This window comes from Rhineura floridana, chromosome 5, assembly GCF_030035675.1.
Source record: "Rhineura floridana isolate rRhiFlo1 chromosome 5, rRhiFlo1.hap2, whole genome shotgun sequence".
NCBI lineage: Eukaryota > Metazoa > Chordata > Lepidosauria > Squamata > Rhineuridae > Rhineura > Rhineura floridana.
The window spans coordinates 132,023,157-132,048,290 of NC_084484.1; the positions used below are offsets into that span (position 1 = coordinate 132,023,157).

The following is a 25,134-nucleotide window of genomic DNA, read 5'->3' on the forward strand; positions in this document are numbered from 1 at the left end:
AAATAAGGCTGCAATCTAGTACACACACACCTGGGAGTAAGTCCCATTGAATCCAATGAAGCTTACTGAGTAGACGTGTATTGGATTGCACATTAGTCTTGCTGCAAGTCTCATTAGGCTTGGTGAGAGTTCCTTCCAATCAAATATAATGACTGGGTTTGCTAAGAAGAGGATTCCCTGCATGCCTTTATCTGGGTAGTGACTACATGCATTAGAGCATTAGGGAGTTCTATGAGTTACTAGAAGACAAAATATAAACAGAGATGAGTAGACAAGCAACAAGTAAACTTAAATTACTAGTTGCAGAACAGATGCATCTTAATAGACAAGCCACAGGAGGGCTCCATACAACTCACCTGCATAGTAAGAAAATGTTCTCTTGTTTCTATCGAACACAAACCATCGTTTTTTCCATGTTTTAATTTTCCCTCCCATCTTAATAAGAAAACCTCGGCAGGTCTTCTCAGTAAGTGAAACATGGTAACAGGTCTCTATGTTATGTCCAGCTGTCTCTATGTGGCTGCGTAGATCAAAATCTTCCTTTCTGACTGGCAAATAGCGAGTCAAGGGGCGAGACTAATCAGAACAGCAACAAATAAAAATAAATTAGTATTTTCTTCATTTCTCTAGTTACATATAAAATTAATGTGTATTCAAAATCTGAAACAAGATACCTAATCTGAAACGTACTTTTGTGTATTGCAATCCTATACATAGTTAAGAGCTTTAGAAACCAAAAGAGTCACCAGCTCTCATGATATATAATCTCTGTCTTATTCCCAAAGGCATCAGCACTGCACATCATATTTTGAAGCCATAGCCCTCACATATTTTGTATACATGTAAAAATATTAAATGTAAATATATAACTATAGGTGAAGGAGAGTGTCACAATCCCATTAAGTCCCATAGTACTAATCAGAATTGGGAGGGAGGGAGGGAGGGAGGGGGGAGTGACTGCTTTTTACAAAAAAGCAAGGAAACATCTGATCACGGTTCTCAGTCGCCTTGTCTAGTTTGGTCTTCACCTTGGGGAAATACAGGGATGACAGGTGATACAGTGACCTCTGCTGGCTATATCACAGGTAACCTAGTATCAGTCTCATTCTAGAAGGCTTCAAAGGCTTAATATAACAAAACGTGTCCTCCTCTGGGATAATTTTATTTAGAATGACTAAAAACTTCAAATTAAATTGGCATTCTCACACCAATATTTCTTAGTGGCAAACGTGGACAGTAATTTACTTATTATTATTAAAATCACATGTGCTGCCTTCAATCAAAATGATTACAAGGTGATTTACAAAAACAGGCAGGTATAAAATGCAAGTAATACACAATGGAGCATCAACAGAACCCCTTACCTACATTTATCTGTAAGGAATGTTTCTAACTGCAGTTCTCAAGTAATGATAGCAATTTAATATGTGGAAGAGCCATCACAGACAGAGCTGTCACGTCATTTGAAGTTGCCTCTTTATTTATTTATTATTTGATTTCTATCCCACCCTTCCTCCCAGTAGGAGCCCAGGGCAGCAAACAAAAGCACTAAAAACACTTCAACCATCATAAAAAAGACTTTAAAATATATTAAAACAAAAACATCCTTAAAACATATTCTTTGCCTACCCCCTGGCACGCCTGCCGCTTTTTTAAGAACTGAAACTGATTTTCTCCCAGTTCGTGCTCGAATACATAAATCCCTATTGTCATACTGGACAACCTTATCTAACTCAAACTCTAAGATTTTGGCGAAGGCTTGTTTTGAGGTGGCTATATATGATAATTTCTGGTCCTCTAAATTCCGGGCGATCCTAGCTGAATATCATATTCCAGCAATGTCTATTAAAGCACTATATAAGTATAATATTCATGAGCAGCTAACATGTCACTGCGCTTGGCTGGACGACTTGAAAATTTCTAACTCCAAGTTTTCAAGATGGTATAGCCTTTTTAAACTGGATCACAAACGGGCAAACTATCTAACTTTCCATCTACCTGTCCACTTAAGACAGGCCTTTACAGCCCTGCGATTCCAAACCATGCCCAGCGCTATGCTAACTGGGCGCTATCATAATATTCCCTATGAACAGCGGCTTTGTATTTGCCAAGGAGGGAAAGTAGAAGACTTGATCCACTACTTATTTGATTGCCCGATCTACGAGCACCCCAGATCTAGATTCATTGACATAATAACTAACCGGATCGGTCCTGGTACGGATAACCAATATATTTATTATCTTTTAGCTGATAAAGACTGCTGGACCACTTATCAAGTGGCCCACTATGCCCTCGCAGCCCAAAACCTGAGAGTTAAATATTTAGTTAAACATGGTGCCCAGGTCGGCTAGAGTTCATTATTTTATACAGTTTTACACAGTTTCACATAGTTATGCTATGTCATTTTAATCAATTTTATTATAAAGTTAATTCTGTAACTGTAAATTTGTTATATTGATGTTGTTTAACTGATTGGTTTATATGTTGATTGCGATGGCCTATGGCCTGCAATAAAACTTTGATTGATGATTGATTGATATTAAAACAAAACATCTTTAAAAACTTTTTTAAAGTTAAAAAATATTTTAAAAGGGTTTAAAGCATCTTTAAAAAGCTATTCCAGCACAGACGCAGACTGGGTTCATTTTTAATTGAAGCAGTGCAGGTGATACAGAGTACCAATGTGATTTTTAGAAAAAAAGAATAATCTGTGCAAGGTCAAAGAGGCTTCTGTTATTCAGACCAGCAGTTTCTAGGTGTTTTTAGAATTCCTTGAAATTGCAACATGTTGACTGCTTAAAAGACTTTTCCTAGCACTGTTTCTACTTACATTCCAGCTTCTGCTCATGTGTGTTTAATTAGCTTTCCTACAGTCACATTATACACGACCACAAACTTTGTGTGATCCTCAAAATAGCTATAATTATGCTCAGCTTGTTGCGCTAAGAGTGTGAAAAGTGAGTGCTGCTTTCATGAACTTCCAATTCAGGGTCTATGTGATCAGTTTACACAGTTAGAGAACAACTGACACATCATCCACATGGGAATTTTTCAAATATGGCCCAAGGCTCAGCAAAATCTGTGTTATGCATTTCAGCCATTTTTCATGTATTGCCTATTACTGACATTTGGAGGAGGAATTTGGAACATGTGGATGTTTGTGCACAAACACCTGACATTTGTTTTACATGGTGGATGCATCCACTCCCAATAGTCTACTACACTTCAGCCAGCACTGGTCTATCATCATTCTATACTGCTGTCCTGTACAATTATAGTACCAGAATGATTGTCCTTCCACTGTTGACAGGAGGTTGACCAATTTTCCTGTACTCCTATTATTATGTTACAGCAATCAGGCAGGGATCACAGACAGCTGCCATATGGATGTGCCCTCAGCAGTAACAGAAAAGCTTCTACTTGTTGATCAAAGTACATTGCACCATATTATTCATACTAAGGGAAGGAATGTGTCCCTATCCAAGGAGTCATCAACGTGGTGCCCCTGAGTGCAATGGTGCCCGAGGTCTTCCCTTGGTGCCCACAAAGTCCTGAGCACCCCTCCAACTAACTGACCCCTTTGTTATGAAGTGGTAAGGGTGGTTAGCTTTTTCTCCCTTGTAAAATACATAGAGCAGACGGAGGAAATTGGAAAAGTGGTGATATTTTCCACCTCCCCTTTCAGCTTTATGTGCTTTTTAAGACTCACATTCATTCTACTGGATCCGCCTTTTGCCAACATCCCTTGGAAAAAAAGCAAAATATGTGTGCACACATTCCAGGGCCAGTGCCAGGCATGACTGGGCCCTTGGGTACCAGCCTGCCCTGGGCATGCGGCTCCTGCCTATTTCACCTACCTGTCTTTGCTGCTGCGCGTGCACGGCTGCCATCAACCAGGATGGTGGCGGAGGCTTCTCTAAGGGGCTGATGCCCCCGCCACCATCTTGGTTGATGGCACGCATGTGCGGTACGCTATGTGTGCATACATGCCTGCCATCAACCAAGATGGCAGTAGGGGCATCAGCCCCTTAAAGAAGCCTCCGTCACCATCTTGGCTGATGGCAGCCCTGCACATGCAGCTCGCACAGCAGCAGCAGACAGGAGAGAGGTAGGTGGAGCGAGCGAACAGGCGGGCTGGAAGCTCCCTCCCTGTGATCCATGTCAGGGGAACGCTACTCTCCCACCCTAACGAGGGCTCTGGACCGCAGGGTTCCTTGGCCAGGGCCCAACCTGGCCACCCTTTGGCGCTGGCCCTGATACATTCTCTTTCCAACTTTCAAGGGGACTGATCCAGAGGAGGGGGAGAGAAGTGACTAGAGGGGGTGGCACCCACAGCAGTCTATCAAGAATCCAAATGTTCCCGGGGGCTGAAAAAGGTTGGCAACCCCTGCTTTATTCCATAGATCATGAGGATTGTCACAGTGGAAATCCATGGCAGCATGCTTGCAATTGTGTTATCCTCTGAATTTCCCATTCTAATATTTTATTTCTCCTTCAGTCCCTCCATTTTCAGTTTACAGGCTCTATACCTGTGATCTCTGTTTTTCACGTATCTTGACTTCTTTTTCAATTAGTTTTTGTCGCTGGCTAGTTTCTTCTTGCAATCGTTTCTCTAATTGCTCTCTGCGACGCTTTTCTTCTTCCAGCGCTCTTTTTTTAGCTTCCATTTCTCGTTCCTAAAAGCCACACCATACAATGATGTATCATAAGTTAACTGTTTTTTTAAAAAACCAAATCTGTTAAACTTCTCATCAGTCTCAAACACATTCTCTACAAATTCATTCATGAATCTGGCATTCTGATCCTAAAAAATTTTATTGCCTAATGCCAGGGTGTTGTTGCTTAATAATAGAGCATTGTTGGTGGTCAGTGCTCTAATAGGATAGCTGATTGCAAATGCTAACAGAAAAATGTTCTAAGAACTAATGTTCTAAGAACTCATGTGCTGGTATAACAAGATTTAGATGTAAAGAACAAAAGCACACTCTTCTGTGAGTCTTAGATATGCTCTTAAAAATGAGACTGGGAATTAATGCTGGAACCAAACATAAATGATGAGATCTTGGCACAGAATGAAGAGTAAGGTAAATGTTTTTGTCAAGGTTTTACTTCCTAATTATTCCTGTTAACATATGTGTCAGTAAGTTTGCAAATGAGAATGAGTGACATATTCTGAATCACTTAGCTATAATACAGTTGTTAAAAGAGACTAATGAAAATATCTACTGCTCACAGTGGCTATATGTATTATGCTAAAGATATGGGGGATTTTGTCTCCTGTGCAAGAGAATGTTATTGAAAAGTGGGTTCATGGCTCAGTCATAAAGCTTATATGTTATGATGCTCAATTTAAAAAACAGGGAAAACATTTCAACCATAAAACGCTTCTCCCTCAGGTCTTGCAGAAAGCTCAGTCTGAGCCCTATTTTCCAGTGCTGATAAGAGAGGCATAATTTGACTAAATATGTAGTGGGTCCTAAAACTGATCTAAAGGCACAATAATTGCATTCAGAGGTCAAAGCCGGTATTAAGCTATTGTTGATTTAAGCCAGTGTATGAGGTTAATCATTTTTAGATCTCCAAATATAGGTCAAAACAATAGCTCCTCTTAGAAAAATGCCACAAAAATGGGAACACAAAAGAGGAACCGGAAATATTCAGAAAAATATGCAGCCTTTAGATGTGACAAAGCCGTACATCTAAATGATGAATCTCTGTTTCTCTGCATTTCCCTGAAGAAGGACCAGTAGGGTCCAAAACACATTGGACTAATAAATATATTGTTTGTCTATCCCATTGATTCTTGCTCCTACTTGAAGTTCCTCTTAGAACAAGCAAGGATGCAACTGAGTCAGGGCCAGCCCAATACATTTTGATATCCTGTGACTGCAATCTCCTATTTGATGTCGCAGGGACCTCTTGGGGTGTGTATCTTAGACTATGTCCTGCTTCATTACTGCCCCTAAAAATAATACTTGTTCCTCACGCAGTAGCTTGTTTTGCTTGTGCTGTAGGCTAACCCTGGATTAAAAGCACAGAACCTCTGGATCATATTGCATATTTCTTAGGCAGGATATTCAGTGGATAAAATAGTAATTTTAAAGGCACTGAAGCATGAGCAAAGAAAGAATTCTCAATGAATTATATGAAAATATAACAGTTTCAGAAATTACTGACAATACAACCTCAACTTGTACTATAACAGTGTCACTATTTTTAGATTACCCTGGATTCAAGCAATCGAGTCTTTTCAGCATGAGCTTGTTTCAAAAGTCTTTCCATCTCTTCTATTCTTGCAACATTTGAAGTACTGGCACTATAAGAAAAAATATGCCTTTCAGAAAATAGTTCAGTACTAAACATGTAAACCGAGCTTTTTTGTTGATATGGATATGTCCTAGTTACCTTAGCTACACACAAATGCTGTGTAAACAATATATTTAATGCTGCAAAGTTAATTGAGGCAAAATCACAGGGAGAAATGCAGGTTCTGGTCCATCTGCAGTTTAATGAAACTATACATGCATGTACATGCCTGAAAAATACTGTTCTGTATGGCCCCCAGCAATCCATGAAAAGTGAACTAAGGGTGTCTCCAGAAATAAATTATTTTTTGGGTGCTGGCTGAATAAGCCCTTAAATGGCATTTTAAAAAAAGCAATCTGCATCTTTTATGTGCCAAATTTACTTCAAGTATTAAATATTGCCATAATTTACCTGGAGATATTATCTGGAGAGCAGGCAGATATGCTGGTCTCCATGCTGTCAGAACTATCTAAGCTTAGAGAGTCAAAGGCATGGTCCTTAAAACAATGATCAGGATAATGGAAGGTGTTCAAATATACATTTGATTCAGAGGCAGTTCTGCTATAGAATTCAGGAGATTTCTGGATTTGATCTTCACATATATGTTGGTTATAACCTAAAATGAGAAGCAGAAAATAGTAATTAATTTTCCTACCTTTTATATTTTAAAAAATATTCTTAACATAAAAGCACTACAAGCATTTTGAACACTATTGTATTCTAAACTCTTATCTAGGTTTGAAGCGTTGCTCATTTTTATTAGTACTCTTAGGAAACTAAGTAGCTAATTGGATTTAACAGCATCTGACATATTTCTGACCAGTATTCTGGCACATGTTTCTGTCAGTCTTTATCTCCTTTTGTAAAATGACATTTGAGACTACAGGGTTGCCACCTGGCCAATATCTAGTGACATCTACAATGCCCTGACTACTAGATGAAACTGTGGAAATAGATTGATACTATATGTGACTGGACTGTGATTACTGCTGCTATGAAAAGCGTTTGATGGGTTGGCTGAGTATGTATGTCTTGTTGATTTTTATTCTGATGGGATCAGATAGGTTTAGCTTTTATACTGTTGATTCCCTCTGTTGGTATTTTTTATTGTTGTAAGCAGCCTCGGATGGGCATTACCTGTAAAGGTGACCTAGAAATATTTTAAAATAAATAATAAATAATCATCACTCTGTTAGAATAGTTTGCAACTCACATAAATGAAGCCTCGCTCGCCCACGCAGTGTGGACAGGTGAGGCATAGTTGCGAATGGGGAGGCGATGCCGCTGCTGCCACTTTGGCTAAGGGCAATGTCGCGCGTCGCAGCCTTTATGCGTGCGCGGCGTGGAGGGGTGGGGCACTGGGCTTATTTAAGCCAGGCCGCCCCTCCCATCCTCCTCTTTCTGCTCACGACGCCCACCCCGCCCTCCCTCCCTCTCTTTTGTGGTGTGTTCGGGTTGCTTCGGGGCAGAGTAGGAATTTTTATCCTGCCCACCCTTGTTGGCGGGCAGGTTTTTTGCCTACTCCACACTGCTTGGGTGGGAGGAAATTGGGTTAGGGGGCATTGTGTTTACTAGGTTGATTCAGCTTATTTGGCTAATTTGACATGATCAAAAAGTAATGCCCTAGCAGGGCACTTTTATTATGGCACGGGTATGGGAAGGTGCGGGAAAGGAAATAGTTAAGGACAGCTAGGTGGCCCCCTTAGGCACCTTTGGAGGTGATTGGCAGTTCCAGAGGCCTGTCTGTCAGGGCTTTGTGGCTCAAGGGCAGGATATGGGCTGCTTCTGGGGCCTACTTAACTCATCCACCCGAGGGTTGTGCGGCCCCAGGGGGTGGTGATGGAAGAAGCCCCCCCTACTCACCTACTAGGTGTGGCCGGGGTGAGGGGTAAGCAGATGGGCTTGCCCTTTCCCCTAGCAGGGGCTGGTCACCTGAGAGCTGTATGGCAAGATGCTTGCTTAAAGATAGTTCCCGCACCTAGGTTTTCCCTCTGCAGGTCACTTTAAAAGGGGTTTATGTTATGATTTAATAAAGTGGCCCTTGTTCAACCCAAGCTAATGTGTTTGTGTCTTATTTCACCCCCCTCAGTCGCAATTTCATACGCAACCATTAATGATATGAAATATAACCTGAAGGCAAGCATGACCACCTTAGGCACAGGAAGCTTTCATTGTTAGAACAATGGGAAATATTATCAGGATATATTTTGCAACAATGGACAAAAATTACCTTTAATACTTGCACTTTTGGAATGACTAATTGCTCCTTAACATTTTTGGGTTTTTGTTGTAAAAGAGAGAATGAAGAAAAGATAAATTGCTATTACTTTCCCATTTTGAGAACTTTGGTTACATATTCCAGAAAAGATCACATTTAAGTTCTTCAAGTGCTGACTGCTTTTAGCTATCAGTTAGATGTCTTCTTACTTTAATTTCTTCAAGGAGAAATTAAAATTAATGTACCACATGACAACTTTGGACACTTTCAAAATACAAACTAAAACTTACATAAATGTTATATTCTTACTAGGGAAAATGATTTCTTCCTTAATTATTGCTAAATGTAACTCCAAGACCACTTTTGTTTTGGTAATAGAATTTTTTGTTTTATTTGTTACAGCTTCTTACTCGTAACTTTATGTTCCCTTTTTCTTTTCATATTTATTCTCATTGCCTACATAGCACCAGAATGCATCAAAGCCTACATAGCATCAGAAATGAGACTCTGGGTTGGGTGGAGGAAGGAAAAGGAAGCCATTAGGAGGAATTGGGAGTCCTGGACTAGACCTTTACAACTTCTACTAACCCAGCTGCAGCCTCTGAGGCTCAGTATTCAGTGTGCACAGCATGCCATCTCCAACCACTATTTTTGAAAAAGGCCCCCACACAAAATCCTTAAACGATAAATGCACATCCATGTTAATGGCAATGATTTGCCTTCTACATTTTTAGAGACTCCCAGCTGGGGTCTGGTTCTGACACCATTGTGCTGGTACAAAAGAGCGTATCCTGCCTGCTCTTATTTATTTTATTTATTTATTTAATTACATTTCTAGACCGCCCTATAGCAGAAAGCTCTCAGGGCGGTGTACAATTAGACATTGTAGTCTAATGCTGAGTGTTGCATGGGGAAAGATCTTCCTGGCAACCAATAATGAACTGAGTAAGAAAAATGAGTACCGTGCTACATGGGTTAAAGAAGACTGGGGCCAGCAAGAAAAAGCTGACAGTGGGGTTGGGTAGCAGAGGAGATAATGTAATGAAGTTATATAGGGAAAGTAAGTTTTGGAAGGGATCTGGGCTATCCAGACGCATTTGAAAACTTGTGACATCATTACCCCATTGTTTGTCCATAGCATTTGGCATTCAGTTTTTTCTGTTGTAGACTCATTGCTATGTGCTTTTTTCCCGTTTTTTTAAAATGGGGGGGGCATATGACAGCAGCATTACAGTCCAACTACAGCAAGGCTGTCCCTCCCCCCAAAACCTTAAAATGTGAAGACTGTATACTGCACTCTTTAGGATGATTTGAAAGATGGCTGTTTTAAGGAGAATTATTATTTGAATGATGGCATGGTAAATTAAGTGCCCAAAGTTAGTATCTTAAAGAAAACAGTATTATCCAAACTTAAAACAGATGCAAGAAATTAGGGATATAAATATTTAGATGATATTTAGGAGTGCAACAGATCCTTAAGCACAAAGGATTTTAGTGTACTGCCTTCAAGTCAATTCCGACTTATGGCGACCCTATGAATAGGGTTTTCATGAGGCTGAGAGGCATTAACTGGCCCAAGGTCACCCAGTGAGCTTCATGGCTATGTGGGGATTCGAACTAAAATATGAAGTTACTAATCCAGGGGAAATCTACAATATTATGTTCAATTGACCATTAATCCATGAAGAAGTGTTAATACTACATTTGACAGAAAAGCAAACTGGGTTAAAGGTTTTCAGAGGTAAACAGAAAAATTATTACCAGAAAATTAAAACACAAATGTACAACAGCAATACCAGTCATTTAAAACGTCATTATGGTAACATTTTCCAATGTAGTCTGTATTAATATCACAATTATCCTTGTGAAAGGATTTGTTTTCATAAGGAACACAATCAAGTAGACACACCCTTTAAAATATCCTTTCCCCCCCCCTTGATTATTTTGGATCAGTGTTATACAGACCAGTCTGTTACCCCACCTCAGGGTCTGTCTCCCCTACATGTATGCTAACAGAAATAATTTGTACCATCCTTCTAAATTTGCCAACTCAGAAAACATGGAGATGTCCAATTCCATAAAGTGTTGCTTTGTATGCTAGATAATCCTTTTGCACTATCAGCACAAGAACATGCATGCTTTTGGTAAATAAAGAGGGAAAAGAGGAGTCACTTAAAGAGGAGACAAGCAGCCCTCTATAATACTGTGGAGCTGGGGGCCCTAGCAGGGAGCCAAACTGGCATTATTGCCCATGTGCCTGCACTGTGCCAGTCTCCCCACTGTCTTGTCCCTCCCTCCATCCTGGTGAGCACAGCAATGTGGCTGACAAGACGCCGCCCCTGCTCTGGTGGTAGTAAGTGAAGGTAGATGTAACCAGCTGTACCCAGCAAGAAAGGATTTATTGCCTCTCCTCTGCAATGTGTAATGCTTCGACCTTATTTTCATTCAGACAACAGATAAAGACTTCCTTTTTTGGCGAGTGATGACATGCATGGTGATGTTTTATTTTTGCTTTTGCCTTTTTTATTTGAGTATGTTATTAATTTTATTGTTATTGTTATTAATTTTATGTGTGATTTGTTTGGCTTACATTTTTATTGTTCATTGTGATTTTAATGTTATTGTGTGCCACCCTTGGACCCTTGAGTGAAGAATGTGCTACAAAGTCCTCAAATAAATAAATAAATAAAATATTTCCGCCAACCATGGGACAAAGTTGCCCACAACTGTTAGGATACCTATTTTCCTGTCAGTCAGAGCAGCTGTTAAGTAATCATGCAAATAGATATTCACTTGGTACCCTGCACCAAGCAATGATCATTTCCAGGCCAGAAGAAAGTCAAGTCTTTAATAAGCATAGGTGTATCTATATTATGGGTTAGGATTAGAGTTTTTTGTGGGCAAGCAACCTGTGTAAAGCTTGTTTGCCAGCCTGTACTATGAAGTGTGTGAAGAGATATCTAGCCTTGTGTCTTATTTATTTCTTCTCTTATTTATTTTCATGTAAATCATCTGTTGCTGGCATACAAAACGGATATTTGCTTGACTTTGTAGAAATTACCAGCTTTAAATGTCAGCAACAGAGGATTTACATGAAAATGGATATTTGAAACTAGGGCCTTCAAAAAACACCCAAGGAACTAGGTGGCTAAATTTCAATGTTTTTTCTTAGTTGTTTTATCTGCAAATTCAAACTTTCAGCAGTGCAACATGCAGAGTTTATTTGTAAACATTACTTCTTTAAAGCCCTCTTCAGGTGTTCCCCCACATATGATTAAATCTTATAACAGGGAGAGCAGAACTGGGCCAGACTCCATTGTGTCATCCCCTGGAATTCACATGCTGGGGAACTGACTACAATAGGAAAGCCTACTGAACATACATAGGCTCTCTCCAAGATCCGGAACCCTGATTTCCCGGACAGCCAGGAATTGGCAGGAATATGTATTGGGGTGGAGGAGGGGAGAAGGGGGCTATACAAATCTCCATATCTGGCAATGTTCCCACAAAAACATATAAATGTTGATTCTATATGACTTGATGATGTCCCTTTTTTTCCAGTGACAACCACAAAAACAAACATATACAGCAACACAAAGAACATTCCTCATACCTTTTCTGCCTTTTCCTATTTTAATAAGAAATAAAAAATCCAGTGTCATACTTTAACCATTTAAAAGCAGGATAAAATAGTTTTAAAAATATATGTTATGCTAAAGAAGAACTATAAGTGCAGTATTCCAGAATGGAAAGATAAGCTGGCTCCACTGTCCCTTGGTACACAATTTTTCTCGTACAGTATATTCTGGACTGCAGTCCTACTTGGAATGAAGTCCTTGTTGGTTTAGATTTTGGTTGCAATCCTGTATGCATTTACCTGGAATAAATCCCACTGAACACAGTAGGACTTAAACTCTGATTCAACGTGCTTAGGCTTGCACTGTTTGATTGCCCCTGCACATGTGTAAAGTCTAGTTCATGTCAATGAAGCCTTGCCTGAATTCATAGACAAAACGACAGCTGCAGAAACAAAGGCTTCAAAATTATGATGTCCCATTTGCGTAAATGCAATTTTCTTTAGTTCTCTTTAATCTGCATTAGGTTATGATGTAATCATCTGAAGGATTACAGATGATTCAGAGCTAAGAAACAGTTTTTCTTCATCAAAGGTTTAGTTCAGGGATGGGGAAACAGTAGCTCTCCGGATGCTGTTGGACTACAGCTCCCATCATCCCTGATCAGTGGCCATGCTGGCTGGGGCTGATGGGAGTTGGAGTCCAAAAAATCTGGCGGACCACAGGTTTCCCATCCCCTTTAGGCCAAAGATTGATTAGTTACCAATTTTGCTTAGGTTGTAGTAAGTAATTAATGAAGACTAATTACTAGTATTGCAGATGCTACCTTATGCATTAGGAATAAACCTCTACAATAGTAGTAGTCATAATGGAGGAAAAGGCTTGTAAGGCCGAAGCTGTCACTCCAAGTTACATTATAACATAAAGCTACCCCAAGTATTAGAAATAAACTTAAGAGTGACAGCATTTTCCTACATGTGGCAGGACCAGCAACTGCTGGATATGGGTGCACTGTAGAGCACAAGGGCTCTATATACATAAATCGCCTTAGGTAACTGTCAACACAATAGACTGAATGATACATCTTAGGTAACTGTCAACATCAGATTCTACAGGGCAGTTACACTCAAGGGCCAGTCAGAATAATATGCAGGTTCAAGAACCATGAAGATGCATTGAATTATTAGATTCCTAAATATGGTATCCTGCTTTTAATCGGTCTAATGCTGAAATTTGATACACAGCACACTCCTAACCATATCTGCTTAGAAGCCCTACTGAATTCAGTGAGATTTACTCCCAGGTAAATGGGATTTGCAGCCTTACCTGTGAATAAGCCCCACTGAACCCAATGGGGGTTGTTTCTGAGTAGACACCAAGAAGTTTGCACTATAAAACATGTCCACTTGTTGAAACTATTTTTCTTATGCAAAAATGGAGTACACTCCATGGTTTGTGTCTAAAATAATTCATATGGAATCATGTAATTTCCCATTTTGGTGTTAACTGCCTTGTTCAATAAATTATATATATATATATATATATATATAAAAGAAAAATTAAGCTAAAGATCCATAAAAGTATTGCAGCTGAATGAATACATTTTACGTTTATCAAATTAAGAAGAAAAACTGATTACAGTAGGACCCCACTTATATGGCAGGTTAGGGACCAGACCCCCTCCGTAAAGCGAAAATCACCAAAAAGCAGAACATTGATCATCTGTAGTGAGGGGGGCTCCAGCTGACAGCGCTTTGCCCTTGAAGCTCTCCCCGCAACAGCTGATCGATGTTCTGCTTTTCCGTGCATCGGTCTCTCCCCCCCACTCACTCGCCCTTGTTATGGTGGGAGAGTAGTACTCCCCTTCTGCGGCAGGCTCCCTGCCATGGATCACAGGGAGGGAGCTTCCTGCCCGCCTGCGCCTGCTCGCTTGCCCTCTACCGCCTCCCTGGCTCATCCCCCCCTTGCCCGCTCACTCGCCCTTTGCTGGCTCCCTCACTCATCCCCGTTCGCCCTACCCCCTGCCTGTTCGCGCACTCACTCACTCTCTGCCACCTTTCTCACTCGTCCCCCCTTGCCCGCTCGCTCTCCCCCCTGCCTGTTCGCTCGCGTGCTCTCTGCTGCCTCCCTCGCTAGTCCCCCCCTTGCCCACTCACCCTCCCCCCTGCCTGTTCATGCACTCACTCACTCTCCACTGCCTCCCTCGCTTGTCCCCCCTTGCCAGCTCGCTCTCCGCCTGCCTGTTCATGCGCTCACTTGCCCTCCACCACCTCCCTCACTCATCCCCCCTTTCCCGCTCGCTCTCCCCCCTGCCTGTTCACTCATGCGCTTGCTCACCCTCTGCCGCCTCCCTTGACAATAAAATGGTGCTGGATGCCCTTATCGGACTCAGCTGCTGAGCGCATTGTCAGAGCTTGGAAATGTTTCTTTTTTGAACTACAACTCCTATCAGCCCAACTGTAGTTTAAAAAAGGAACTTTTCCAAGCTCTGACAACGCACTCAGGGCATCGGGCGCCATCAATTTGTGTCATGCCGCAAAATTGCAAAATTGCCGCGAAAACAGAACAAGTGCCAAACATATGGGACATGGACACAATTCAAAACCGCCGCATTAGTGAAGCACTGTAAAGCGGGGCCCTACTGTAGTGTGAAATGGAATTTCTTTTTCAATAGTACTGCATCCCAGTGTATGAAGATAATTTCCAAATAGCTTTACCTTTATGTGTCCTCCTTGATTCAGACTCTTTGGTCATCGTTCCTAAACAATGAGGAAGTACACTGCCACAGCTATTGCTTTGTCCAAGTGGGAGATGACCCTACATGAAATATTGAAGTTGGTATACATAAATATCAGTAACCCCTGGAAGAATAACCATGGTATCCAATGGTGGCTTTGCCTTAGTGGAAACTGCTTCTACTTGTTTTAAGTCAGCGTACCCAATTGCTGCCAATTCCCCCCTACCAACTGCAGACCCCTGTGCTGTATCTCATTCTATTCTGGAGGGTCCCCAACCCCAGAAGAAGCTTTTCCTGGGCACTAAGTAGGTAGGATGTAATTTGAAAAGTGAAAGTTCGATGCCCTGATTAGCACTTTTTGTTAAGGCATACTGTAGCTATCATTGGATACAAACCAAGTTCTTCATATGAAATTCATGACTTGTGACACTCACTTTCTGTTCAATACACTTCTAATATTTGAAGTAGAACTGGCACCTCTCCCTTCCCCTACTGTTGTGCAGTTCATAAGCAGTTCCTGCATTCGGAGCATTTCAGGCTAGGAGAGGTAAGCGAATTCCACTTTTGATATAACAGGGAAGAGCAGAAAAGAGGAAACGTAAACCACCTCCACTCCTGGTCCTACCCACCCCACATATTTAGTAATGAAAGTCGGAAGAGAGAGGATCAATATAAGCTGGACAAATATGATTGGGCAGATTGCTTTATTACAAAAACTGACTACAAATAAAAGTAAAGAGACAAGAAAACACTGTGGATGACTTTTAGTCAATGGTATGGATTCGTTAAATGGACAAAAGATAATCCTAGCAGTTCCAAAGCTCCTCATGGAACACTTTAGAAAGACTTATTGGGATAAGGATAAGCAAAAAATGCTATACTTGATGAAAATACTTGTTACACGATAGAAAGCATTATGATTGCTATGGATACTGTACAGTTAATTTACAATGTATGCAAGAATCTGTACATGATTACTTTGTTATTGTTAATGTTATTTTTTTAATGGAACACAAGATAAATAAACTGCTTTTTTAAAAAAAAATATTCCACGACCTGTACATTCCATGGAAATATAGTAGGAAAGTTATCAATGTCAACGTTTTGTAAGTTTTAGTGGGCCCAATCAGCCAGAAATTTCTCCTGCATAAATTAAGTGATTAATTTCTAATGTGAAGATTATTTTCTAAAGTGAAAGCACCCCTCCTAACTCCAGATGTGCTGAGGTTGCTTGCAATTATTCATTAGTAAGAAAAAGGGAGCTGCGCACAGAGACAGTTTCACTTACGTCTTCATTAGTACATGACATTTTCCCCATTTAAGCTTTTGTGTGTTTAGCACCACCTCTTGAAAGGGCCACAGCTCAGTGGTAGAGCATCTGCTTTACATGCAGAAGGTCCCAGGTTCAATCCCTCCCATCTCCAAGCAGGGCTAGGAAAGAAACCTGTCTAAAAACCCTGGAAAGTCAGCGCAGACCATATTGAGCTAGATGGACTAATTGTCTAACTTGGTCCAAGGCAGCTTCCAATATTCCTATGGAAGGTGGCGCTGGGGGCTTCAGGGGGAGGGGGAATCAGCAAAAGTCATGTCCTTCCCTCTGTCAGCACGAGTGTCCCCTGAGTACCAGTGAATCCAACCTAAAGACAGTACAGTCTTAAGCACATGTACTAGGGAGCAACTGGAGTTCAATGCAAATTACTTCTGACTCAATATGCCTAGGATTGCTCTGCAAATTACACTACTCATTGCATACAGGGAAAAGAATCAGAATTAGGGTGGCGGTGGTTGTTATCACCTTAAATAGTAATGAAAATAGTAAGATAAGAAAGAAAAAGAAGTAACAATAAAACAAAGGGAATCGCAGGCCACACAACTAGATACAGAAATAAAAACAAAGTAAGAAATTCAGTTCCTGCCTCTTTGATAAGCTAAATGTTTATGTAACCTAGATATTATCAGCGATCATCATTGCTTACCTTAACACTCCGTCCAAGAGTGGAACTGCTGAAATGTGGTGATACAGAGGGAGCTGCTTTCTTGCGTGGCAAAGTATCACTCATGTACGGGCCTTCTTTATGCTGCTTTTTTCTCTCTTCCAGATTTCGGAAGTGCTTAAAAATATAACATTCCAGTGTGATTATATGGAAGCTTGCAGGCTCTAAATGTTAGTGTTAAACAATAATGACTGTGCAGTTCCCAAAGCAATCCTGCTGGATACTATTTTAAAACTTAGCTCATAACACAGCAAGGGAAAAGCCAATAAGAGAGAGCTTTTCCATTTAAAAATTCATAAGTTGCACAGAAATTAGAGCACCCCCCGAAAAGAAAAATAATTTCGTGCAATTTCACTGATTTACACAAAAGAATACTAAAAAACATTTCAATGTAAGGATAATTTAATTACACGCATAATTCTCTGAACAAGTTTCACTGAAATTGAAGAGATCTGCAAATGAGTCATTTTGAATCATTTGGGATAGTATCCAGGCATTCAAAGGAGCATGGGAGGGCAGAACTATGTAAAAGTGAGAGGGCATGCACACTGCCCTGCCCCATCTTTTGGAAGTTGAGGAGGAAAATATGAAATGGGATTCTAAGTTTGTTTGACTGAGCACTTACACCAGGGGTAGGGAGCCTCCAGCCTGCAGGGCAAACATGGCCCACCAGGCCTCCCCATTTGGCCTGTGAGGCCATTTTGGGAAAGCCACACATAACCACCCTACACTTGACATTATACATGACATCAGGTGTGGGAAGGATAAGGGCGAGGCTTCAAAAGAACAATCTGTACCTTAAAGTGGGCTCCTGATTTTTCTTTTGCTGGAGCAAGGCATGCTCCCAACCACCCATCAAACTGATGGGCAATAGGAGTGTGCTTTGCTCAAGGAGGAGGAAGCCGTTTCCATTCAATGAAAACTGCTTCTCCCTCCCAGCACTGTTCTCTGAAGCCCTTGGGAAGCTTCAGCGCCCTTTGTGAGCTTCCCTGTGCCTCCAACATCAGGAGTGGAGAGGAGAAGCGTGGTGAGGCCTGCAAAACATAGGGCTGGTCATGCCCCTTGCACTGTGGTTCTGAAGCTTTGGAACCTGGCACAACAAATTTTGACTTGATGGGTGGAATAAGCCACCTGTCAATCATGTGATGTCATCATGATGTTATGTAACTGACTGGCAGGTTGTCCCACCCACCTGTGAAAGGTGGCCTGTGTGCTGGGTCCAAAAAGAGATCTGGCCTGCCAGAACCTTAGACTGTACCCAGTGGTTAGGAACCCTGCGCAATTAGCGCTCCCAGTCATATGGAGAATTCTAAGCATGATCAGCGCTTAGAAGTGTTCATTAAATCTTCCTGATCATGATGTGACAACCAAAAATGCTGCAGGCAGCACCAGCATGTTCAGCCCTATACCCTCTATCTGTTTGTGTGCTCATACATTCATACCTGAACAGAACACTTATTAATCATAAATCAGCTGTCCCATTTTATGATGGCTAAATTCAACCAAGGAAAGTGTGATATTTGCACTATAATAAAGAGATTTCTAACCAATAAAAGGACTAAAAAGCATGTTGTACGTGAAACTATCATTTGAATAAAATTACAAAGTTATTTGGTCTAATGTTTAGATTATAATAGGACTGCGATTTGATTCACTGTAGTTTATTTCATGTACATACAGGGTTTTATACACTGGAGTCATGACAGTGACATTTTTAATGAAATAAAAGGAGACTTTACAAAGCCAACAGACTTCCTTAAAATGAGTTTGCTTTAAATATAACTAACTAATGCAAACCTGGATTTTAGAAATTTTTGTCTCCTATATACTTGATTGCATCCAAACATTGCTCCATTCACTGAAGGAGGGCTCTGTTTTAGCTTTGGATCCAACTAATTGTCCTGTAGTTTCAGTTTAATATTATCTCAGACTGGCCACTATTTCTTATTAGCAGCTTAGCCAATAAATGGTCTTAAGGGTTGCCTGATCCCTTATATCCCAGTCTAATCACTGAGATCTTTGGCAAAGTCTCTCTTGGTGCCCCCCACGATTCAGATACACGGCTTGATACAGCTAGAAGCCATGCATTGTAGTGGGCCCAAGCCTGTGGAACTCTCTCCCAACTGAGATCAGACTGGCATCCTCCTTGTTGAACTTTGGGCAAGTGACCAAAACTTTCTTATTCCACCGGGCATTCTTAACGTAGTGTTTGGTTGTATGAGGACTGTATTGGTTTACTGTTTCATTTTACGTATGGCTTGTTTTTCTGTAAACCACTTAGGAATGTGAATGATTAAGCAGTATATAAATGTCTGAAAGAAAGAAAATAATCAACTCTGAAGATTCTGTTAAAAGACATGTTTTAAACTTAATCCGTCATTGGCATTCCTACTATAGCAAGGTTAAAAAAACACTCCATAATGTGCTTGAGTTGTAAACTAATGCTGTTAGTTGCAAATGCCTCTCTCAATTGAGATTATTTCTGAAGCACCATCTGTAGTATGCTTTCATGCCATCCCCACGATTCAGATACACGGCTTGATACAACTAGAAGCCATGCATTGTATATATATATACAGAAAAAGTTTGTTGAATAAAAATTTTCACTGTTAATATAGTTCACTGCGTAGATCTCATTAACAGAAAATATCAGTAGGCAAACATCAGGAAAACACTGATAACTTAAACACTTACACAGATATTCAAATATCCTGCTTCACTACTGAAGTCCACAGAACAATGAGGAGATAGCAAAGGTGTTTTTTCCCTTATCCACTGAACTCTGCCTGTTCGCCCTAGAAACTGTGATAAACACAATGATCCAGCTAGGGGCAGTATGTAGTGGGGGGAAATGGTGCAGTAATTTCCCTCTTTGACCCAGTAGCTGGGGCTGTGCAGGCAAAATCTTTTAGAAAATTTTAGAATCCCACCAATCAGACATGATTGATTGGAAGGATTTTAGCTTGAACCCTGATTATTCTGCATGCACTCCATCAGACTGGGGCAGAAAAGTCCATGCAAAGATAACCTCATTGCTGTTAAGTCTGCCTGCCTTCAGGCATGTTACCTGTGACTGCCTTCGGTGTTTCTTAGCTGGAAGAGGTGGTGGTGTGTCAGGTAAAGGAAAAGGCTCTACATTTGTAGCCCTGACCTCAGACCAGTGGGCTGGTGAAAGTTGTGCAAGAGGGCGAGGAGAAAGGGAGTGAGGAAACACAAATCCAGAACAGAGAGATGATCTTAGCTTTATAGGAAAGAGAGAAATTATATTCAGAGGTTTCTAAATGGAACGGCATACAAGCTGCAAAGACACACACAAAAGAGTTTTATGGTGGCTTAAAGCACTCTAACCCAACCTTGTATCTCCAGATGTTGTTGGACTACAACTCTCAGTATCCTTGACACTGGCTATGCTGTCTAGGTACAGTGGGGGATGTAATTCAACAACATCTGGGGAATCAAGGTTCGGGGAGGCTGCCTTAAAAGTCAGCAGTTATAGGGACATAAGAGCAATCCACAGTTGACAGGTAGGTATAGAGACAAAAGACACAGCGTTTTCTCACATTTTGTTGGAGGAGTTCAGTTAAGGGTTTGTGACATTCTAATGGGTGAGAACCATTAGAAAGCAAGTAAAACAATACAATATATGAATACTAGTTGTGAAATGAAAAACACATGTTTTGACATATCTAACTGCTTTTGTGGCTGAAGTATTGAGATTAAAATTGAGTATGCCAAGCTCAACGTGCTGCTAATCGATATAATGTATTATTTCTGGCAGCAGATGAATATTTCTGGACAACATATTACTTCTTTTCATAGATAAAAAGGCACATCTCTTCCCTCCTTACACCCTCTCAAGTGATGTAACAAGTAGCTGGGGAAAGCAGCCAGGTAACAGTGAGAAGAAAACACCTAACTCATACAAACCATTCAAAGATATAATTATGTTTGTATAAATTAATAGGACAGAAGAGTTTAAAACATTATACTCTCACATATTCTGCAAAGTGACTTCTGAGTGTGCTCTGCAAATTAGTTAAACCCATTCCACAGAAGCCAGAACCAAGCACTTAGGCTGAATAAGCGCTCTGTGGTCAGTCAGAAAGCCATTTGCAAGGCTGGCTCTTGCGTCCACCTTCACATCATCAGTGTTCCTTTTCAAGTGCCTGTTCCCTCATTTCAGTCTGGAATATCTCGTAGGCAATCACACATCCTTCCCCTCACTAGAGAGGAAGTGATGAGTTAGCTGGGCCTTATCACATTTATTTGAATGTGGAATTTTCCTAGCCTTCCTGTCATTCCCTGGAAACAAAGGGGGAGTGTGCGTCGGGGTAGTTTCATGAAGTTGAGTGGCTAAGGCCATCTGCAAATAAATACTGTACGATTCGCTTGTACATTCTTTCTAAGGTGTGGAAGAGGAGATATCTGGGTCATGTGCCTAACACCTGAGATTTCTCCCTGAAACAGACCCTAAGTATAAAATTAAATTTAGCTCTCCACGCAAGCCTTTTAAATGTCTTTACCGTGAACCTGCAAACACCAAGGAAACAAAATGTTGAAAGCAAAATGTATACAAATGGGAAATGTCTTTCCAAACAAACCTCGTTATTTTGTGTCTGGCTCATCAGGCCAGCTGTGGAAGGCTCAGTGGGAACAGCAGCAGCAGCAGTGGGGGGCTGAGTGGAAGGGTATATATTCGTGGAATGGCCATACGGCTCACTAATGTCATTTACACTCATATAACCCTAAAAGGAGGAATTCAGAAGTTAAACATAAAGAAGCACAAGCTAAAAGGCATGCAAGAGTATTAAGGTTCCCAATACACTGTGAAAGTTAGTTTAGAGTGATACAGCCAATTTCTGTGGTATTACAAAAGGTATTTCGTTAAAATATCAAAAATCATCAAAATTACAAACAATGAATGTTTTAATGTATTGCATACATACTGTTATCAAACGTTCATTGTATCTGAAGTGGTTTTATAGTGAGGTACAGTCATTATAACTTAATATGTTTGATTCAGCAAGTTTAAATTTAAAAATACTGGTAGATATTTCATATGCAACTCCCACTAATAATCAAATCCATGGACACGTATGGCCACTTCATGTACACAAATTATAATGTGGTGGCTGCCTGAAATATAGCCATGTGAGGGAAGCTCTTCAAGAGAAGCTATTTTGGAAAAAAGTGGCACCCTGCATAGTTTTGGGTGTTTTACCCTGCAAATGTAAACTATGGGTGGGACGGGTATAAGAGGGATTCATTTGGCATGGTAAAAATCACCCAAAGCAAGTGAGGAGGCACTTCTCATAAATCTCTGGCAACACAGGACTGTCTTTATGCCAGTGCGTTTCAAAGAGCTACTGCACTGCAATCAAATGCAGGAATCTTTTTTTAAAAAAATAGCCCTCAGCAATTCCCTAATTTCAGTGTGAGCTAAATCTCACTTTTTGTTACTATTAAAATAGATTCATGATAAATTAATATTTTAGGGGAAAATATCATGATCTAGGCTTTTGTCAGGGTGATCAGAATGACTGCAGTTCTCAGCTCAATATATTAAAAGTTTAGGATTTCATTAGCATCAGCAGTAGCAATAGCAGCAGAAGGATTTTAGGCAAAAGCAAGCTTTGGAAGGCTGCACTGGAAGAGAATGTACTTTCTAAAACTTCTAATTGAATTCAATCTCTGAGAGGTACTGTTCTAAGAATAGTGCCAGAATTGTTCATATAGTCTAGAAATGAATGACTGATTCTGGGTAAAATATTCTGAAACAGAGTAGAAACAGGATGAACAAATATGGACATTTAATTTTGGTTTTGAGGAAATATAACCTATTTTGGAAGGCAATCGAATGGCTTCAGATAAACACTGATTACTTCTCTAGGGCTTAGTTATCATCATCATTATTTCATGTGAAGGGAGCCCCTAATATGTATACATGTGCACACTGGAATGAGTCACTTTGGGTAATTTTTTGCAACATAGGAATTCCACACTACCAAAAAGTAGACACAAGGACATGTGCCTGTGTGGATTCTAGCAAAGGCACAATAGATACATACAGAGGGGGTGGGGGGGAGGGAAACCAAACACCAACCTTTCCCCCTAAACAAAATAGGGGGACACAATTATGTCTATACAAATTATGCATGGGCAAACCCACCATTTTTAAGAACAGCAATGCTTAAAATTCCAGTATCAACAATATCTTCTTTTACAAACAAAGGAGACTGGGTTACATGTCATTTCACACTGAGTATTATAAAATGTGCAGGTATAAATCACGATCTGCTATGAAGAACAACAGTAACTGCTTTTTCTCTCTCATTCTCCCAAGTTTCATATTTTTACCTCTTTTAAACTGCTGGGACTTACAGGGAAGCCTTTTCCTCCTGATAGTGAAGAGTACTTCTTTTCTAGATTACAAAGGTTTTCTTTCTCCTGTTAGCAAACACAAGTTATATTTCAGATACAAATGTTGACAGTCACTTCTATGATGGCAGATTCAGAGAGGAGCGCAAACAATCTTAGGCTTGGTCATACTCCCAAACCCATTTAAACTGGAGGCTTTGCACCGGTTAAATCAGCACCCTCCTTGGAGAAAAGGTGGGATATACATGCAATAAATAAATAAATAAATTAGAGACTTTGGCTATTACATATTATTTATTTGATCGAATGATCATTTCAACTTATGTTAGAATCAACATAATTAGAACATCCTGTCGATTGTTCTGTTATGCAAAATCCTGAGGCAAAAATCCTGCTTCTTTTTTTGCAATTCATTTTTTTTAATTGTTTGTTATGCAGCTCCTTACAACAGAGCTGCATTGATTCAGTTCAGTAAACTTTCTGCAAAATGACAGCATAGTCTGGTGACAAAGTTCACTCGTCAAGATAAATCTTCCCTACTTTGAAGTAGGTATACAATTAAGATATTATTGCTGTTGCCTTACATCAGTGACTTACAAGATTAAGGAAAAGTGCTTACCTTCTGCAACATCATTAGCAGATTATTCTTCTCTTTAACAAAATGCTCTTGCTCTCTTTGTGCTTGCTGGACAATATGATTGGCTTGCTTTTTGAGAGCAGAAATTTTTTCCTATGATAACAATTGCATCAACACATATTTAATATGAGTTCGGAAACATAATGTATATGTTAGTGGTCTTTTTGATCAGGAAAGCACTCAGAGGAAGGATGCTGAAGACACGTCTGTACCAGTAACACCTCGTTGTACCTCTTATTGTTTCACTGAACTGTCTTTACACTGATATCCTGTGGCTGGTCTTCACATTTTCTTACTATGGCCATTTCACAAACAACACAGCAACAAATTGTGAGTTGCTATGGAATGTACACTCAATAGGGATTTTCAGCCAATCCACAAAAGGTTATGTCACAATACATTTTTTAGGTTTTATAAGGTGCTACAAGACTGTTGTTTTTGCTACAATATAGACTAGCACGGCCACTCCTCTGGAAATCACTAAACAGAAAGTTTGCTTTCAAGCTACATCTCTAGTGGTTAAGCCTGAAGGATCCCAGGCACTGCAGAGTGCAGTATTCACCAAATACTGAGGACCTGAGATAAGCAGTTCCACAAGAATAGAGACTAAATAAATTCAGGATGAAATTCTATGTACACTTACATGGAGGTAAGTCTCACTAAAATCAAAGGGCCTCAGTAAATGTGTTTAGGACAGCTCTGTAAACTAATTAACTTGTTCAACCCTACTTTGTGAATCAGCTGATATTTAACTTTCCCCATACAACTTGAAACATGAACCAATTACTGAACCCTTATTGATCAGATCCAGCACTAAACTTGAACAACTTGTCCTGAACTGGAACCAAACCACAAAAAGTAATGATCTGACCAACATTTTGTTCTTCTATAAAAACTTTTTACCTTTCTACTGACAATGTTGCGTTGATATTCAGCTACTTCACGCAAGAGCTGCTGTGTTAAGTTCTCCTTCTCCTCATCTAACCTGCTCTCATTTTCAAGCTGCTGAAACTCCAGATCTTCAAAGTGTTTGCTTTCTACCTCCAACAGGTCAGCATCCTTTAATAACAAATATCAGAGTAAATTATAAAAAAGTTGCATATTGTTAGTGACAGTAGGCAGGCAGCAAAATCCGAAACAAAAGTAAGCCCCAGGGACTTCAACGTGACTTACTCTCAGATCAGCATGGATAGGATTGCTCTCTAAGAAGCGTAAGACTCAAAAGTAAAAACAGCTATTTATGGCTTTGTTTTAAACAGCTGTTGACTGGACTTTAAAAATTCTCATGT

At 40.2% G+C, this 25,134-nt stretch overlaps 1 protein-coding gene across 9 annotated transcripts in view; it reads right to left on the reverse strand.

Moving 5' to 3' along the window:
• Positions 1 to 25,134, reverse strand: part of PHLDB2 (pleckstrin homology like domain family B member 2) — a 115,589-nt gene that overhangs the window by 6,014 nt on the left and 84,441 nt on the right. For 4 of the 9 annotated variants that reach the window (XM_061628088.1, XM_061628085.1, XM_061628087.1 and 1 more), the window contains 11 exons: positions 24,749 to 24,904; positions 23,828 to 23,938; positions 23,188 to 23,277; positions 21,432 to 21,575; positions 19,898 to 20,071; positions 16,813 to 16,947; positions 14,817 to 14,916; positions 6,718 to 6,922; positions 6,226 to 6,316; positions 4,530 to 4,676; positions 357 to 576 (listed from right to left, as the gene is read on the reverse strand). In XM_061628088.1, coding sequence (XP_061484072.1) covers positions 357 to 576; positions 4,530 to 4,676; positions 6,226 to 6,316; positions 6,718 to 6,922; positions 14,817 to 14,916; positions 16,813 to 16,947; positions 19,898 to 20,071; positions 21,432 to 21,575; positions 23,188 to 23,277; positions 23,828 to 23,938; positions 24,749 to 24,904 — 1,573 coding nt within the window. The remainder of the gene's footprint in view (positions 1 to 356; positions 577 to 4,529; positions 4,677 to 6,225; positions 6,317 to 6,717; positions 6,923 to 14,816; positions 14,917 to 16,812; positions 16,948 to 19,897; positions 20,072 to 21,431; positions 21,576 to 23,187; positions 23,278 to 23,827; positions 23,939 to 24,748; positions 24,905 to 25,134) is intronic. The other 5 variants (XM_061628090.1, XM_061628091.1, XM_061628086.1 and 2 more) reach the window with 4 other exon arrangements.